Consider the following 19021-nt stretch of genomic DNA (forward strand, 5'->3'; position numbering starts at 1 on the left):
TTATCAAAAATAATTTCCTTTAGCTTGCCTGCCTGTGCAAGCTGGCGCCCAGCTCTTGAGCCTCCTCCTCCCCTCCTCCCCGCGGGAAAAACCAGCCATACGAAACCGCGCCCCGTTCCTCCTCCCTCCGCTCCGCTCCAACCGCCGCGCCGCGCGCTCGCCTCCCCCTCCCGCCTGCCACGGCGCATTCCCCGACCCCCACCAGCGAGCGATCGCGGTCGCTGTGGCGATCGCGGTCGCGGTCGTGCTCCGACGTCGCGGTCCCCATGCCGTCGTCGTCCTTCTCCTCCTCGGCGGCGCCCTCGCCGACGCCCTCGGAGCGGGCGGAGGCGCCGCGGTCGCCCACCCCGCCGGCGCCGCCGCTGGTGGGTGCGCTCATCGAGTCGCTTTCGTTCCGCGGCTGCGGGTTCGGCCGCGCCGCCGCGTCCCCGTTCGAGAAAGAGGACCTGCGGTCGCGGGCCGCGCTCCCGCGGCGCCTCCGCGCCGCCGTGCACGCCGCGATGCGCGCCAGGGACCCCGCCGCGGGCGCGTTTGCGCTAGACGACCGCGACGGCGCGTGCAACCCGTGGTTCGACGCCGCGGCGCACGACGACGCGCCCGAGTCGCCGCTCGTCGCCTTCGTCAACCCCCGCAGCGGCGGCCGCCTCGGCCCCGTCCTCAAGACCCGCCTCCAGGAGCTCATCGGCGAAGACCAGGTCAAATAACCGCCCCTTTGTCTTCTCTCTCTCTTTCTATTTGTATATGGCCGTTCGTGTCGCGTGCCGTTGCCCGTGACGTCATGAGATGGCCGGCGTCGCGGGCTACGTGGAGCTGCTGTCCCACTGCGGCGAGGCGCGGGCAATCGCGCGGATCCAGGCGGCGCTGGTCACCTCGGGGCGGCTGCGGCGGAGCGCGGAGCTCCACGACGCGCTCATCCGGGCGCTCTCCCGCTCCGCGCGGCCGCACCTCGCGCACCCGCTCTACGCGCATCTCCTCCGCGCGGGCCTCCTCCCCACCCCGCACACCCTCCCCTCCCTCCTCAAGTCGGTCGCGCTGTCCCTGGCGGCCCCGGGCGCGTCGGCGCTGGCGCTCGCCGTGCACGCCCACGCCGTCAAGCTCGGCCTGGAGCGGTTCCTCCTCGTGAGCAACGCGCTCATCCGTGTCCACGCCGGTCTCCTCGGCCGGCTCGACGACGGGCTTCTGCTCCTGCGGACCGCTGCTGCCGTGGACGCCGCCTCGTTCAACACCCTCATCACGGCCTATGCGAGGGCGGGGCGGGTGGCGGACGCCAGGAAGCTGTTCGACGAAATGCCAGCCAAGAATGCCGTGTCCTGGAGCGCCATGGTTAATGGGTATGTGCAGGCTGGGGACGGGAGGGAGGCTCTGGAGATATTTGCACGGATGCAAGCTGAAGGTGTTTGCCCAGACGACACGGTGCTGGTTGGGGTGCTAGCAGCATGTGCGCAGCACGGGGCGCTGGAGCAGGGGAAGTGGGTGCATGGTTACCTGAAGGCGAATGACACTCGGATCACTGTATTTTTGGGCACTGCTTTGGTTGATATGTACGCCAAATGTGGTGAGGTGCAGCTTGCAATGGATGTATTTGAGGCAATGAAGGACAAGAATGTGCTGGCTTGGACTACTATGATAAAAGGCCTGGCAATCCATGGTCGAGGATCAGAGGCATTAACGCTCTTCTCCCAGATGGAGAGCTCAGGTGTCAGGCCGGATGATATTGCTTTCATTGGCGCATTGTGTGCGTGCACACATGCTGGGTTGGTTGACAAGGGTCGGGAGCTTTTTGATTCTATGGTGAGGAAATATGGCATTAGACCAAAGATTGAGCACTACGGATGCATGGTAGATCTTCTGGCACGAAATGGCTTGCTTGGTGAGGCAAAAGAGATGGTTCAGAAAATGCCCATGAAACCAGATGCCCTGATTTGGGGAGCTCTCATGGCTGGTTGTAGATTTCACAAGAATGTGGAGTTGGCTGAGTATGTTGTCAAGCATTGGATTTTGTTGGAACCTGACAAAAGTGGTGCCTATGTACTTCTAGCTAACATTTATGCTGCTTCAGGTAGGCACAATTCTGCGAGGGAAATTAGGCACCTAATGCGTGAAAAGGGAGTTGACAAGACACCTGGTTGTAGCACTGTGGAGATGAAAGGAATTATTCATCAGTTCATTGTTGGAGATCTGTCTCATCCACGCATAAAAGATATTTTGGCAAAATGGCATGAAATTGATAGTAGAATTAGGTTAGAGGAGGGTTACATCCCAGATAAGAAGGAAGTTTTGCTTGACATTGAAGAAGAGGAGAAGGAGGATGCTCTCAGCCGGCACAGTGAGAAGCTGGCAATTGCTTTTGCTTTGATTAGTACAAGTGTCGACATGCCCATTCGGATAGTCAAGAACCTCAGAGTTTGCCATGATTGCCATCATGTCACCAAACTAATATCCAAAGTATATGGAAGGGAAATTATTGTTAGAGATCGAACACGCTTCCATTTGTTCAAAGATGGCAGTTGTTCTTGCAAGGACTATTGGTAACAGCTAACAATGTTTGCGCAAAAATTGGTACCTGATTCATGAGTATTGCCTATTGGTTAGTCAATACAGAAAGGTTTTTGTTCATCAAAATTCTGAGTATCAAGGATTCCCATGTGGAGGGAATCAAGTTAATTGAAGGACAAATTCCTTGCTTCTACTAATCTACACCTGTAGTTATGCTGTCACCAAGTTATCGTCCATGGATGCAATTGTTCATACTTTATTTATTGATTTTTGAACATTCAAGATACAGTGATGAATCTGCATTGAGCTCATGCTATAATCATTTGTGGAAACTGAGGCTATTGCCTTTTTAATTGATAATTACAAGTAATCTACTACATAGGTGTGAACCTTGCCTGTGGATTAAATGGGAAATGCTACTGATCCATTGCCACCATTCTTACCCTACTATGGCACTAAGTAAGAGATGAACTGTCTAACATTGGTAGGGATCTAATCTTTGTACGTGGAGATATAGTTAAATGGAGGTAGTACATTTTCTAGATTTAGATAAAATAAAATTGAGCTGGGTAGAACAGATCATTTTCCTATGCTAGCATAGGAAACTTATTATTTCTGTTTTATAATCAATACATTGTGTGCTAAGGAAATTTAAATTGTCAGATAGAAAAACTGATGCACATTCATGAATTTTTCTGATGTTTCATGCAAAATATTACCATAGCTATCCTTTGTATTGAAGTTGGTTCAATTTATATAAATATGAGTTGGCTTATTTTATACAGCACTGTATGAAGTTACTATCCTTTGTAGGTCACTATTGAAACTTGTCAGGTCTGACCACTACTACAAACTAGATACCACTTGAATTTGAAAACTGTAAAGGAAGTTGTAGAAACACTCATTTTGTACCTATGCTTAGATGAAGGATGGAAACATTTATCATCATGCCATATCTTTAATATATGGGGTTGCTCTGTTCTGTTTATGAAACTTCGAGATGGTTTGGCACTAAATGCATTCTTACTAGCAATTGCTTTTCCAAATCCAGGTTTTTGATCTTACTGTTGTGAAGCCTTCTGAATTTGTGGAATATGCTCTGGCTTGTTTGGAACAACTTGCCGACTCTGGGGATCATAGTGCGGGGTTTGTTCGCAATAATCTGCGAGTCATGGTATGTACAAAACTTTTTTGGTTGTGGTAGCTGCAACATTCACAATATTAGTATGCATTTCTCCTGGTTGTTTTATGCATTTCAGGGAGCTTCATGAGTTACATTTATACTAGCTAGATTGTAGATATTATAATTAGTATCAAGTATTCAAGTATCTAAACAAAATCATCAACAAGAAGTATGTTGGTTTGTGTTTGATATAACAGAGCCAGAGTAGTCTACAACAACCTCCTTTTACATTCAAAAATACTATGGTTTCCTCCATGCCCCATTGAGAGTTTCATGAAATCTAGCCATGAGTTTCATTTAGTTGTTGTCCTTGTATTGCAGTGCAAATGATGTTGAGATCCCCAGCAATGATCCGCAGTTGAGTGCTTTTGGGCGTGTTCCAATTCATTTCATTTTCTATTGAGGCCTGTCGGCTGAAATAAAATCCCCATTCTTATTGTTAGCCAATGTTCCTTGATATAAATGAGAACTGTACTTTTGAGACATTTTGAACACGGACTCAGATTGATTGCCACCTCAGGAAAAAGGTGTTGCAACTTCTAGATACTTATTATAGTTCATCTTTCCTAGGTTGCAGGAGGTGACGGAACAGTAGGTTGGGTGTTGGGATGTTTAGGAGAATTATATGTTCAGAACAGGGAGCCTGTTCCTCCAGTTGCTGTTATACCACTTGGAACCGGAAACGATCTCTCCAGAAGTTTTGGTTGGGTAAAAGGATCTCTTTTGTCACAATACAATCTTGCAAAGTTAATTACTACAGGTTTTTCATCACATAACAGTTATTTTCAGGGTGCTTCATTTTCATTCTCATGGAAAGCAGCTGCTAAACGGTCTCTCTACAAGGCTATTTTCGGCTCGGTTTCTTGTTTAGACAGGTGACACTTGTTTATGAAAATGAGAAGTCATTAATATCTTCAATGCATTCTGTTGCAATTTAACATTGAAATATATCTATACCTTTTTTTTAATATTGATATATCTTCTTTGCACTGATTGAGTTTGATCTTGATATCACTGTAACAAGGAATGCCCTTAATTTACTCTCTCTATTTCAAAATAGATTTGTTTCCCTCAAACACACAGGAGAGCTGCATACCATTATATTAAAAAAGAAGAAAGGGCTAGAACCCTGAGAACACTACACACACCCACACAAAGATATTTCCAAATAGATCTTTCAGACCTCATCATAATATTCTCCAATACACTCCTTGACCATATCTTTTTAATTATATGTTGGTTAAAATGTAAAAAGCTCTAATGAAATGACACACAGCTCTCCTGTGTGTTCGAGATTTTCTTTAAAAGAGACTCACATGGAATAGTTTTGATGATAAATATACTAATTTAATTTCCATGTGAAAAATCTAATAACTATATTTATTTGGAAATGAAGAGAGTACCATCATATATAAATTGATATGGCTTCCAGCTCTAATCGTGCAGCTACATCTACTCTAATATATATCACAGAGCAATCAAATGGTGCAAATTTCACTAAGTCAACCATTTCTGTACTAGCTTAATAGAAGTATGCATGCAGATCCTGTTGACCTATTAGGTTTCTAATCCCACATCAGGACCTAGGGCTGTGAAGCGCTGTTGACTTCATAGGTGTTATTACCTTGGTGGGTCTTAGTTTGGTGATTAAATCGACAGACCATGATTGCTAGCTCAGAAGTTTTACGCCCATGCTAAAGCCTTTAGAGGAAAGTTTTACTATAGAAAGATGGCCATTCTCCCCCATTCACCTGTGTAGCTTTTCATTTGGCTTGCTCCTTGATGTTTGTTCTCATTCTTATTCTTGCTGAGTTACTTATTCCTTCACCAACTGTAGCAACATAATTCATCTTTATGATCAAGTTCACTTCTTCGATAGGTAAGATCCATACACCAAATTTACCAGTTCGAATGACTCATATTGTGTTGCCCTTGTGCAGTTGGCATGTTGTTGTTTCTATGCCTGAAGATGGAGAAGAAGAAAAGGAAGAATTGGACCTCCCTCATTCGCTTCGGCATCTTGGAGGGTGTACATTTTTTGATGTAATGCATCAATGCATCTAGACTATCCACTTGGGTTGTCACAGCTGTGCCACTAATAGCGATAGAAGTTTATCTTTCCTGTAGGATGGCACTGCTAAGGGAGAATTGCCTGAAACAGTCTCTTGCTTTGATGGTGTGTTCTATAATTACTTCAGCATAGGTATTTTCCTTTTTCACCCTGTAAATTATTCAAGAACATATTTGTTAGCGTCTCATTAATCTTTGGATTATTCTTTTTTTTTAAAAAATCATGGGTACAGTCATTGTTATATTATAGGCAAAATAATTGTTGTTCTGTTTGATCCTTTCTGAACCTTCTCATGTTGGTTCACTAATAAAGGGAGTAATACACAATCTCGATACTACCTTGGAGACATGAGATGAACATCTTTCGAGGAAAAAAAATCTTTCAAGAGTTTCTTTCTTGTTACCCCATTAATTCATGTCCAACATCAAAGAAAATGATATATAGGACATTAATACTTAACATATACATGCTGCGACTCTGTTCGTTGTTACCTATTACCATATATGGTCATTTCTAATCTGAGGCGGGGTCTTGACAATATATTTCCTTTTGTAATGCAGGAATGGATGCTCAAGTGGCTTATGGATTTCACCAATTACGTGATGAGAAGCCATTTCTTGCAAATGGACCTTTATCCAATAAGGTAAGGAACATGTGGATTCTCTTTCCCACATTTATGATGACCCATCAGCTCATCACCTTAAACCCTAATGTTGATCATTCTAGTTTTCCATGTAATTTAGAAATCCTTTTAGATGAAGGAAAATTTTCAATTCATGCTTGTAATGTTAATTGTTAAATTGAGAATTGGTTAGCATGTACAGGAAATCTGCAGTCAACATAGAGGAAGTTTCGTTGGTTAACTAACAATGATGCTACATTTTTAAGAAAGGGAAAGCAATTTGAATAAGATATGCTCTGTTCATTGTAATGTATAGTTTCTCTGGGTGATCCAAAAGGCAGTATATGAATCTGAATCACCTTTTCTTCAAGATATTAAGATTCCATTAATTATCTGCAAAGCAAAGGCAAGATATGAACTTTTAAGCTTAGTATATTTAGTACTATGTATATAGGCCCAATTAGTTATGGTTTCACTCATGCAGGCCATTTCTCTTTCCTCTCTCGTATAAATACCCTGTAACAATAATGGGTAAGGAGTACACTTGAAAATAATCTCTTCTATAAATTAAGTAACAATGAACCCAAACTTGCAGCTTAAGGAGTACAAATTTTCTAATTAAAGCAGTGATAATTTAAGATTTTTTTGTTTCACTGCATGAATGGAAACATGCCTTATCCATTTGAGGATATTTTTTTTTCAGTTTGTTGTTGGCCATAGTACAAATAAGAAAGAAAAAGGAATAACATCAACTCAATAACATCGTAAGAAAGAAAAATAACAGCATGGTGCAGTTGCATTGAAATAATACACATCTTCAAGGTGACACAAACAAAATTAGGCTCTTGTGTGACTGTTGTGATGTTTGCTATGTGGCCTATACTTTTAAACACTTTTAGAGTTAGCATTTCTAACTAAATTACTGATTGGCTGATTTTGTGACAGTTAATTTATGCAGGATACACCTGCAAGCAAGGATGGTTCTTTACACAGTGTATTAGTGACCCTGAATTAAGGTACAGTACCTTTTTTATAAATGTATCATACCTTTTTACAGATACCTACATGTGTGGTAACTTTACTAATCAATCGACAACTCTAGTATTTTAGTTTTTTTATTTGTTTAAAAATTTTCTATAATAAAAATGTGTCCATTTCTAATCTTCAACTATGACATGAGTTCAAACATCAACAATTGTCACTTTTAAACAGTTTTGATAGTTAAGGGTTAATGTTTATATTTGGACTCATATTATTTTTCTTTTTAATGGTATGATGTGCATCTCTCCTTTGTACTTGAGAAAAAAAATTGGACCATAATTGAAGGTTGAATTTATTTTTTCCTTTTTCTAATAGAACCAAATGGGTTTTCTCACAAATATTGGCATGCGATGCAATTTTGACCAATTTATCTGGAAACATCCTTGTACTAGTTTGCACCGAATTCCAGTAATCAGATACTATTTCAGTTGCTGACAAATAACGGATTAGGGCTGGTCGAGTCTTTAGTTTAGATGCCCAATATCGTCTGCTGTCAGTTTCCTTTCTTTTGAATTCTAATTGTACATTTGTTAGTTTTTAAGGCTTTCTGCATTTTTTGTTCAATCCAAACGTAATCTGAAACCAAGTCATCCACAAATCCAAATATTGTTCACTAGGGTCTGCTTGCTTTTACACTTTCTAATTAAGGTAAATATTTCGGTTATGAGAAGTTAATCATCAGCGACACTGATTTATCAAACCCAGGTAGCAGAGGCAGTGTGGGGTCTCTTACCTTGTTCTTTCTATAATATGTCAGGGGATTGAGGAACATTATCTGTTTATCAATCAAGAGGATGGACAGCTCTGAGTGGGAGAGCATTCCTGTACCTTCGAGGCAAGCTGACAATCTCTTGCTATTTTGGGATAACTAGGGACCATGCTTCCACATATAGAAAATGAAAAGTTTCATTTGAGAATCTGTGATGCAGCGTGAGGGCTATTGTTGCGTTAAACCTTCACAACTACGCAAGTGGAAGGAACCCATGGGGAAATTTGAAGCCTGAATATTTGGAGAAAGTATGTTGAGTAAATTAATGTGATCACTCATCATCTCAGTTGCATTAAAACTGTCGTCTAATACATTCATTTGTGCAAACAGAAAGGCTTTGTTGAAGCCCATTCAGACGATGGCCTTCTTGAAATATTTGGACTGAAGCAAGGGTGGCATGCTTCTCTCGTGATGGTTGAACTTATATCTGCAAAGCACATAGCTCAGGTACTTGCTCCCTGCACGAGTTGTTTGAGTCATTACTGAAGATGATTTATTATCTAATGGCATAACTCTGCCATGCCTTTTTTTTTTTGTGAATTTCATTATAAGAGGGGTGATTTTCCATCTTACAGACATACAGTGTTTTACAGGGCAACAGATAACCTGCTATGTGCTCATTTTCTTTCCTGTAGAGTTTCATGTGACAAAAGTGTGAATAACAGGATGTTCACGTTCATTAAGACTGAATGGAGGTCACAACGGAGTTATTTTGTGGCCTGTGAGCAAATTGCACAAATGAAATGAAAAAAAACTTCTATAAACTGTAGAAAAAGTGGAAAGAATATTGTTAGTTCCGCTTATAGAAGAGATCAATATTAAGTTTGGTGCTACCATTCCCATTTCAGGCAGCAGCAATCCGGATAGAGATCAAGGGTGGCCAATGGCGGGACGCCTTCATGCAAATGGATGGGGAGCCGTGGAAGCAACCACTTAGCTCTGAGTATTCCACATTTGTTGATATAAAGAAGGTGCCTTACCCCTCACTGATAATCAATGGTTAAGACCGTTAGCTGGAGACCATTTTTTTTTTGGTGGCGTGGCCTAGCTTGAGCGGCCAAGAAAATATTTTTGGCTTCCAGCTTGGAGCTCGATGAACTCCAGGCACAACCTTGATCACGGTTACCTGAAACCGTAACTGTATATTGAGTTGAGCATGTATGTGGAAAACAAAATGAAGCGGTGTCTCTGCTATGCTTTGATCGCAATTCTGTCTGAAATTACATGTACTGCATGAAGCTACTGTTGGAGATATATTCTCTAATCTGAATGACGGTATCATCGACCGTATTGGTTGCAGACGCAAAGCGAGGTGGCAGTCAAGTTGCCACCCTTCCTTTTCGAGAATACAATAGCCTCAAATTCCGCTTCAATAACTGAATGGATTATATCCCGCTAATTGCATGCATGGACGTGTCCTAAACTTTTTGAACAAGCTTTCTGACCGATACCCATTACTAGAGTTAGCAGCAGACACCATATCAGATAGCAAGAGAAACACATGAGGTACCACAAGGATAAGAGGATAACAAGAGAAACACATGAGAGAAACACATGAGGTACCACAAGAATAAAAAATGTACGAGTGCATTGCCTTTGAACTTATACTTATATAAGAGATGTAAGCTCGCAAGGACATGACTCAATAAGCATGAATGCTTATATTGCTATAGTCACTCTTATAGAATTGTTAGTTCATATTGAGAGTGAAATAACATGCTCTTAGAGTGATGCACCGGATCGAGAACGCGCCATTAAGAGACTACACAAGATAAGCTTGAAAACAAGTTAGTCTTAAAATCACAAACCACAGGATAAGCTCCCCCTAAATGTGTGCATTTAGTGATTGAATCACCAACCAAGAGTATGCACATTGTTTTTGACAACAAAAGGGAAACTAACCCTATCGAATGTGCTCATGATACCAAAGATACTAAATGAAAGAGCATGTATCATGAAAGAACCACACATATCAAACCATGTAGGTTGCTCATGGGTTAGAGAGAAACACAAGCAACCTACCATATGAAAACAACTAGGCATTGCAACATAGATCATATGAGAACACAATGCAATCCAAGACATGGCAATGGAGCTACAATGATGCTTGAGTTAGGTTCTAGCTACCATTACCTTTGGATGGGGGACTTGGGCATATATGTCCAATGTTGTGAGCTTGGCTTCTTAGACTTGAACCTTCATCTTCTTGTGAGCTAAGCCTCCAAATCCCCCATAGCCTGATCATGGGCTTCACGTGTCTTTTGGAACCAAAACCATTTGAGGCCCTTTCATGTTGATGATCACTTCCTTGGGCACCCAAATGGGTCGGTTCCAACCCCACTCATTCTTCATCTTCCCAACCTTATGCGCAATCACCTTGCCATTGGTCTTCTTCTTAATGATGTATGTGTTGCTCTTGGCCTTGTTCTTGGGGTTGGGCTTGGTGTAGATGAGGGAGCACTTCATGGTGAAGTTCATCTTTTTCTTCTCATCTTTTATCATCTTCTTCACTTGAGGGCATTGGTAGGACTTGTGGCCTTCTTCATGACACTTGAAGCAAGTCACGGTTGCTCCCTTCTCAAGCTTCTTCACCATGTGATCACGGTTATCTTGAGAAGGTTGGACGTTGCTCTACTTGTCTTGAGATACTTGTACATTGTCTGCCTTGTCCTTGCCCTTCAACTTGGCCAATTTGCCCACGAGCCATTGCACTTCTTGTTTGAGCCCATCATTCTCCTTGGCAATGAGATCATCACATGATTCTACAACAATATTCCTAAAGCATTTCTCATTGCAAGATGGTGAGCAAGATTCATCAATTAAATCAATGCAAGAAGTTGAAACATCTACATTAGATATAGGAATTGCACAAAGGATAGATGATTCATCTAGCTCCAAGGAATCATTAGTTTCAATTTCAATGCTCTCAATTTTAGATTTGAGCTCTTCATGCTCCTTTCTAAGCAAGTTGAATTTGCACAACAAATTTTCATAATTTGTAGCAAAGGTAGCATTAAGATCATTGAGAGCATTGAGTTCTTTTATTTGCTTAGATTATTTCTTAATGATTCCTTTTTGCTCATGGATTAACTCAAGAAGATCATTAATAGAAGAAGAATCAGATTCATCATCACTTACATAGCTTTCCATACCTTGGGCCATAAAGCAAAAATGTGATGATGATGATGATGAGGGACCTTACATGAAGCGAGTGGTGAATTTCTTGCTTGATTCATCACTTGAGCTACAAGAACTTGATTCTCCACCGCTTATCCATTCACGGACGACGGTGAGTGCTTCTTGCTTGGGCTTCCTCTCCTCCTTCTTCTTGTGCTTGATCTTCATGATCTCTATTTTTTGATGATGACGTCCTTCTCTCAAGTGGACATTGTAGCCGTACATGTTGATCTTCTTCACGTACTTGAAGACCTTCTTGGCGTACACATTTACCAAGGACTTGGTTTCTTCATCCCTTGAGGAGCTTTCATCATCATCATCATCATCATCATCATCATCATCATCATCATCTTATTCTTCTTCACTTGAGCTTCCATGAATTGCCATCTTCCTCAAATTCTTCTCTTGTTGACTTGAAAGAGCAAGGCTTTGAGTTGGATAAGATGGTTCTTTAGGCTTATCCTCAAGTTGCACCTTGGACTTGTCCATTAGCCGAAGCTCAAATGCCATGATTTTGTTTAGGATTTGGTTTGGAGTCAACTCATCGAGCTTCTTTTCAAAGAGAATTTCCTTCACCAAATCATAATCCGGCTTCCGGAGGCTATGAAGGATCTTGCGATTGAGTTCCGCATCCTTGTCGAGCTTCTTTTCAAGGAGAATTGCCTTCACCAAATCATAATTCGGCTTCCGGAGGCTATGAAGGATCTTGCGATTGAGTTCCGCATCCTTGATGTTCTTCACACCTAAAGCATTGATCTCATTCACAAGGACATTTAAGTGTGAGTACATAGCCTCGACATTCTCATTATCAAGTTGCTTAAAGCTATTGAGCTTATCAATGAGAACATCGTATCTTTCATTAATACGTCCTTTGAGCCCTCATTGTTCTCTTTGATAGTCATCCATAGCTTGTTAGCATTTTCACAAGTAAATACACGATTGAAAACACTTTCACTAAGTGAGGACAAGATAATGCTCTTGGCAATCACATTTTTTTTCCTTGTTGCCCTTTATTTTTCATGCTCTCACTAGTGACTCTCCAAACATTTAGACCCTTAGCTTAGAGAAATGCTTCCATAAGAACTTTCCAACGTGGATAGCCCGTGCCATCGAAACATGGAGCCAAACCTATTGCATCCATCCCTTTCCCCTATCGAGCTAACTCACAAGGTGGTGAAGCCTAACCATTTCCAATGACCTAGTTTCACAATTTGCCAATGGAATTGGCGATTCTTTGTGAAAGATGTGAGTCCCGACTCTGATACCACTTAAAAGGAATCGGTGCTCGTAGTCTAAGAGGGGGGAGGGGTGAATTAGGCAACTTAAAAGCTAAACCTATGGCTTCCACTAGTTGCATCAAAACATAAACTAGATCATGCTATCTAGATGTATAATCTACGTTTGATCTAGTGTGAAACTCTCATCCCAAAATAAGTTTTGCAACCTATAGCCAATCCTATCAAGATACTACTCTAGGAAAGTAAAGGCATACAAGTCGCAAGTATGAAATACGGAAACGTAAGAAGGGGATGAGGAGAAGCAAAATATTGACACAAGGATTTATCCCGTGTTATCGGTAGGCACTAAGCCATGTTGGAGCACCCACTAAGAGTTTTTCTCCCCCTCAAGCTACCAAGACTTGAGTGCTCACTAAGAATGTCCCTTCTCCATCTCCGGAATGGTGGACTTCAAACTGTGTATAAGATCTTCCTCTTGGTCTCCCACAATCTCCAAGAGCTCACCAAGAACCTCCAAATTACCAAGCCTGTCTAGGCGATGTCAACCACCAAGAGTAATAAACCTCAATGCTTCACTTGACCAGCACTAAGCTCAGCCACGAACTAGATGCACACTTATCACTCTCAAGCACTAAGATAAGTCCTTAATCTTGCAAATCACAAATCACTTTTGGCTCTAGCACACTCTCACTTGCTCATGGGCTGCTTGAAGTATTCAGGGTGTCAAGGGCAGCTCAAATGACCCAGGGAAGGGGTATAAATAGGCTAGAGAACACCAGCTAGCCATTAGAAAAGTGCTGCAGAAAAAAGCACACCATCGGATGTTCCGATGGTCTCCATCCCCAGGGCGTCAAAACATCCAGTCGCTCATAAGTTCAAATTCTAGCTGATAGAAAAGTAACAGTGAAAAGTTCATTTGATAATTACTCCAACGGTCTTGAGCTGAGCATCAGATCATCTCGTGCTGAAGGGGGTTTGGCCAAAAACCTTCTGTAAGTTTCAATTGAAAATATGCTTGCTCCAACGCATTCATCCGATGGTCATACACAGGGCATCGGATCAACCGGTGCTGAAGGCCCAAAACCCAAAAACCTTCTAGAAGTTGAATTGTAAATATGCTTTGTCCTATGGTCTGTACCAATTTGTCTGATGGTAGCATTAGAACAAGTGATGCCTCCCTCCAGAGATTCTAGCCTTGGAAAATTCATCCGATGCAACTAAAAAATAGGGTGTCGGAACATCCGACGGTCCCCTTATCTTTATAACTCATCCAATTCAATCTCCTTTGAGTTTTTCATTGATTTCTTCGCTTCTTAAGTTCTTCCATGAGTTATTTGAGCTACCAAGTGCCAGAGAGTACTGAGTGTGCATCATTTTCATGGCTACCTTCACATGATCAAGCTACTACCATCGAAACACCTCTTAATAGTACGGTACATGAGCTACAAACTAGCAAAACCTATACTACAATAAGTGTCCTTCATCTCCTTGTGACACTTGGTTCTAGAAAGGTCCTTAGCCTTATCGCATTAGCTCCATGTCCGTTTTTTCAATTCAAATTAAGGGGTCACATTCCAATATACTCATGATGAGATAACCAAGATATATCTGCTTCAAAGCACACGGGTTAATCACAAGTATAAGGTTGTCATTTATCACCAAAACACACCCTTACCAACAGTGCAAAAGTGCCTAGATGACACCTAGGTGCTTCAATCTCCCCCTTTTTGGTGATAGATGACAACACATAAGTAGAGATATAAAATTTGAATTTAAAACACAATTCAAATAAGTAATGCAAGACAAGATAAGGAGAAGGTAAACAAGCACACATGCATTAACTTAAAAGTAACCACACACATGAGTAGACATGTCAACAACCCAACAAGCACAAAAGCCAAATGACATGTCTATACATGAAGATTCACAAAAGAACCAACAAACTCCCTCCAAGCTCCCCCTATCTCTACTCCCCCTATCTATCTCCCCCTTTGGAAACGAAGCACCAAAAAGGAGGCTCTAGTCCTACTGAGATGGTGAAGTAGGCGGTGAGGTGGAGGCGGCGGCTCCGGAGGGCTGCACAACGAATCCTGAGATGTCAGCATTAGAGCTCAAGCCGGAAGCGATGGGAGAACCCTTGGGAAGAATTGGGTCAACACGAGAGGAAGCGGGCACACCCTCGGGCAAAGGTGAAGAAACAGCTATAGTGACACGCCCAGAAGAAGTAGACGTGGTTGAAGTGTCGCCCTGAGAAACTGTCCTCTCAATCTCAGAAGCCATCTCTGTGTTAATCTGTTGAGTGATAGAGCGGAGAGTGGCATCCGTCTCGTCAAGCTGCTTGGACCGAGGTGTCACAAAGGACGGAAGAGGAGAACTGAACCTCGGACCTAGGAGAGAGGGCACGGTGTTTGCTCAAACACGAGTGGAGCTGTAGAGAATGGAGCAGACACCTGAGTCGACATCTGACTCAAGAATTGACCCTGCCGTAGCTGCTCAAGAAAGGTTGGCTGTGACTGTGTAAGCTGTGGCCCGGTCGACTATGGTAGTGAGAACATCCCTGTATGTAGAAGCGGTGAAACTAGGAAAGTGGCTAAGGGAGTCTACACAAAACCACCAATCGGAGGAGGAGCCACAAGATCATGCGGGAGCTGCTGAGAGGTAGGAAGTGGAGGTAGCTCTAGCCCAGTATGATGATACAACTATCCAAGGCATCCAGAGAGAAAGGTAAACATCTGGGAGTTAATCATCTGCTGCTATAGGAGCTGCTGCCTCTGAACCTTCTGCTGCTGTCTAATACTCTCAAGAATGACCTACTGGGTCTCCTGCAGAAGAGCAATCTATGCCTGCATCTGCACCTGTTCTCCTCACTCGCTCACTGCCCGGCTGCCAAAGACTAGAATATAGCTGTGAGCGTGTCGGGCTGAGTGACCTGAGCAGTTGTCACTGTGGGAACTGTTGGCTCTGGCTCATGCTGCCCTGGAAGAGAGGAACCACCTGCCTCATCATCATGAGCATGATGAACTCTGAAAGTAGGCTCAGAAGGAGTGTAGTCCTCATCCTTGTCGGAGTCCTCTGAGTCTGTGGCAAGGTAGTGAGGCAGAGGAGCCTCAGCTACTGCAAGAATCTCATCTTCTCACTCTGTCTCATCCCTAGCAGCCTGTGCGATAGCTCGCTCCTCAAGCTCAACATGTGCACGTCAAATCCCCCTAGCTCCTCTCCGAGCATCATTAGGCATTAAAGGCGTATAAAACTTGAAGCACGTCTTGGAGCTCTCCAAAGTAGACATGTGCCTTCGAGCTCCCAAGCAAGCCAATAACCAACTAATCCAATGTGCATATGGCTGCTGATGGTTCATGCCCATCCCATCCATAAAAGCATCCTCCACCTCACACAAAATAAGATCAATGATGTCAAACGGTTAGTGTGTCATGATGTGGAGAAGCCACTGCTGCAGTCTGGTGATCGACTTGGCATTCCCAACTTTGTAAAGTAGAGACCTCTTGAGAGCATTGTGAACCACATACGCCTCAGGAGTCAAGCGGTCAGGAGTCCTTGGGGTGCCTGGAAGGAAAGGCTGAACAAACAAGGGAGTAATCTACTCATCTGTCGGGAAAACGAGGTCATGAGCATGATGAGGAGGCTCAATGCCTGGATAGTACAACCTGTGAAGTGACACATCAGCCTCTGGAATACCAAGATAATGAGCTATATCAGCCCTCGACAACTGCCGCTACTCTCCCATGAACATAAAATGGATCGAGAGCCTCTCAGAGTAAATGTGCACTGTAGCATAGAAGACTCTAACCCAATTGGAAACATACCGGGATCTCTCACTGAGTAAAGCTAGCAGGCTTGTGATGTACTCAAAATGCAGAAGGATGGGAATACCACCTGCGGTTCTCCTAAGAGCTGTCCACTGCAACATCATGTGTGTGCTAAGCTAAGAACCACATCGAGTGTAAGAGGCATGGAAGCTCTCCTGCAACAAGGTCCAGAAGTGAGGATCCACATTGTGGTCACAGCTAGGTGTGAACCACTCAGAAATAGTCACGCTCCTCAACTTCTTCACCTTAGGCCCCGGCAAGGACCTCAGATCACGAACATAGGCCCCAAAAACCTCAGCCTGGGTGCCCCTGATCCTGCCTTCCTCCTCATCTATATCACTATCGTGTTCCCTCTGAATGACTGGAGAAAAATGCTGCTGTGGTTGCCTCTGAACACTTCCTCCATAGGTCCGAGGACCAGAACATTACACGGGAGAGGGAGTAACTACTGCCTCAGGCTGGCGAGTGCGGCCTGACCTCCTCAAGGGCTACTCCCCCTGAGCCTCTGCACTGCCCTGAGCTATGTCACCAATCCTGATACCCCTCTGTGGTTGTCCCTATGTGTCCAGTACGCTCAAGACATGCTCCCACTCCTTATTGGCCTTGCTCTTCTTCCTCTTAAGCACAACCTTTTCCTTACCCTTCCTCTTTTCACCTACCATCTGCAAGAGATATGGTGGAAGATTATTGAATGGCGAGAGAGGGATATATAAGAATAAAAAGTAACTAAGGGTAAGAGGTCCTTAAGTAAAGCAAAAGATTTGATTGAGCCTAATTGAGATATGACTAGTGGATGACAAGCTCATAGCCATGAAACAGAGGTGGAAAATTAGGATACATGTCCTTAGGTGTATCAATGATGTGCACGTGTGATTAGAACCTAAGACATGGAAATTGATTTACATGACAACACTAGGACAGAGAGAATTTTTACTCAAATTTTCATGATTTTCAACAAGGTTTTAACCATAACTTGAGGAAAATCTGAATATTGATGGAAGTAATGCAGTAGTAGTGAAAAAGCACATCAATTTCAAAAAAATAACCTCCAATCTCACATCTAACCGACCAATCTAATGAATTTGCATGAAAGCATAGCAAATTTTAAAAAATGGGCAGTTAAGACGGAAACCTTACCACTGCATGAAGATGGGAGAGAGGGAAGGCAGTGGAGGTCAGAGGAGCTGGCGGCGGGCCCGAGGATGGCGCTCGACGGCCGGAGGTGGCGGCATCAGACATGAAACGCCCGGGCAGTGGAAACCCTAGACTGGGGTTCCCTGCGGGCCGCGCGCTCGATTCCCCATGAAGGAGTAGTGGAACGGTGGCGGGAACAGCTGGCGGAGGAGCGTTGGAGTTCGGCAATGGCGATAGACGGTGGCACATGGTGCAAGGGTGGCCGGAGGCGGTGGCGAACGCTCGGGCATGCGGTGGGGAGAAAATAAATGAAGGATGAGCCGGGATGAGCGGTTTTGACAAGCGGGCTCGCACGGTAGAAGAGCATCGGATGTTCCTATGGTTTGCAAAAAGAGGCATCGGAGCAAACACTGGAGAGGTTTTGACTGAAAAGAAAGACATGCTGACCAGGGCGCTGGAAGGTCCGATGATATGATTTCTAGATGCATCAGACGAATTTTGCAAGGGTCCAAAAAATACTAAGATTTTCATCAGCACCGGAAGTTCTAATGGTCCAAAAAGAAAGCATCGAACAAAGTGCCAGATGAAAAACTATAGTAGTTTGAAAACTTTCAACCAGACCCTACCACTGGATAAAACTTTCAACCAGACCCTGCCACTGGATGTTCCGTTGGTGGAACCTATATGCTGTCGGAATATCCGATGGTGACATTTTTGCTGCGCTGAACTAGAAACTCTTCATCAATCCAAAAATTGACACAAACAAGACAAAAACAAACTCAATCTTGGATCAAATATGAGTGACAACTTCTCCCCTCAAGCACTCCTTTGAAAATACTTAGAATTCTCTAAGAAGGGATAGATAACATATTTTTCAAAGAGGCAAATAAGAACCAAAAGGAGGGAACTCCAAAAAAATGGAATGTATGAGTCACTTGCCTATAAACTTAAAGATGGAAACTTTAAGTTCGTTAGGACATGACTCAATAGGCATGAAAGCACAAACATTTCTCTAATCGCACTTATTGAGTTGTTGATCCACATTGAGAGCAAAACAACTTTCTCTAAGAGTGATATCTCCTTTGTGATAAGTCTAACATCAATGCAATGCAATGTAAGACAAGTGCATGAGAAATAAACATGAGTGCATTCTATATGACAAGCAAAGATGCAAAACAAGAAATGTAAATTTATCTTGTCAAGTTTGAGCCCTTGTCAAGCTTATTCATGGTGAGCCAAACTTCATGCCTTGAGCGAAATAAGAGATCCACCGGCTCAAGTAAAACCCATACTCACCACTATCTTAACAAGGTTAGACAAGCCCCTAGGCATGTACATATGAGATGCAAACTATATGACAAGCATTCACATGATGTTTGATGCATCAAGCACATTTAGCTCACTCCTTAACCTACAAAAGGTGGCTTCATCCAAGGGTTTTGTGAAGATATCCACCAATTGCTATT

General features: G+C 43.2%; 2 protein-coding genes across 2 annotated transcripts; both read left to right on the forward strand.

The window, feature by feature from the left end:
* Positions 1-60: 60 nt before the first annotated feature.
* Positions 61-9390, forward strand: LOC117861146 (diacylglycerol kinase 4). Its single transcript, XM_034744644.2, has 12 exons — positions 61-695; positions 3548-3670; positions 4250-4387; positions 4469-4554; positions 5620-5722; positions 5807-5882; positions 6311-6393; positions 7318-7388; positions 8171-8248; positions 8343-8430; positions 8513-8629; positions 9031-9390. The coding sequence occupies exons 1-12, from the start codon at positions 267-269 to the stop codon at positions 9184-9186; spliced, it is 1548 nt and encodes a 515-aa protein (XP_034600535.1). The 5' UTR covers positions 61-266; the 3' UTR covers positions 9187-9390.
* On the forward strand, positions 730-2542 carry LOC117861145 (pentatricopeptide repeat-containing protein At5g66520). The gene has a single exon (XM_034744642.2). The coding sequence runs from the start codon at positions 784-786 to the stop codon at positions 2530-2532; it is 1749 nt and encodes a 582-aa protein (XP_034600533.1). The 5' UTR covers positions 730-783; the 3' UTR covers positions 2533-2542.
* Positions 9391-19021: the final 9631 nt, after the last annotated feature.

This window comes from Setaria viridis, chromosome 6 (assembly GCF_005286985.2).
Source record: "Setaria viridis chromosome 6, Setaria_viridis_v4.0, whole genome shotgun sequence".
NCBI classification, from domain to species: Eukaryota; Viridiplantae; Streptophyta; class Magnoliopsida; order Poales; family Poaceae; genus Setaria; species Setaria viridis.

Bases quoted from the DNA above. Each gene is read 5' to 3' on its own strand.
- LOC117861145 (XM_034744642.2), top strand. From the start codon at position 784: ATGGCCGGCGTCGCGGGCTACGTGGAGCTGCTGTCCCACTGCGGCGAG.
- LOC117861146 (XM_034744644.2), top strand. From the start codon at position 267: ATGCCGTCGTCGTCCTTCTCCTCCTCGGCGGCGCCCTCGCCGACGCCC. The intron at 4,388-4,468 runs GTAAAAGGATCT...AGTTATTTTCAG, and splicing joins TCTCCAGAAGTTTTGGTTGG to GGTGCTTCATTTTCATTCTC. The intron at 6,394-7,317 runs GTAAGGAACATG...ATTTTGTGACAG, and splicing joins ATGGACCTTTATCCAATAAG to TTAATTTATGCAGGATACAC.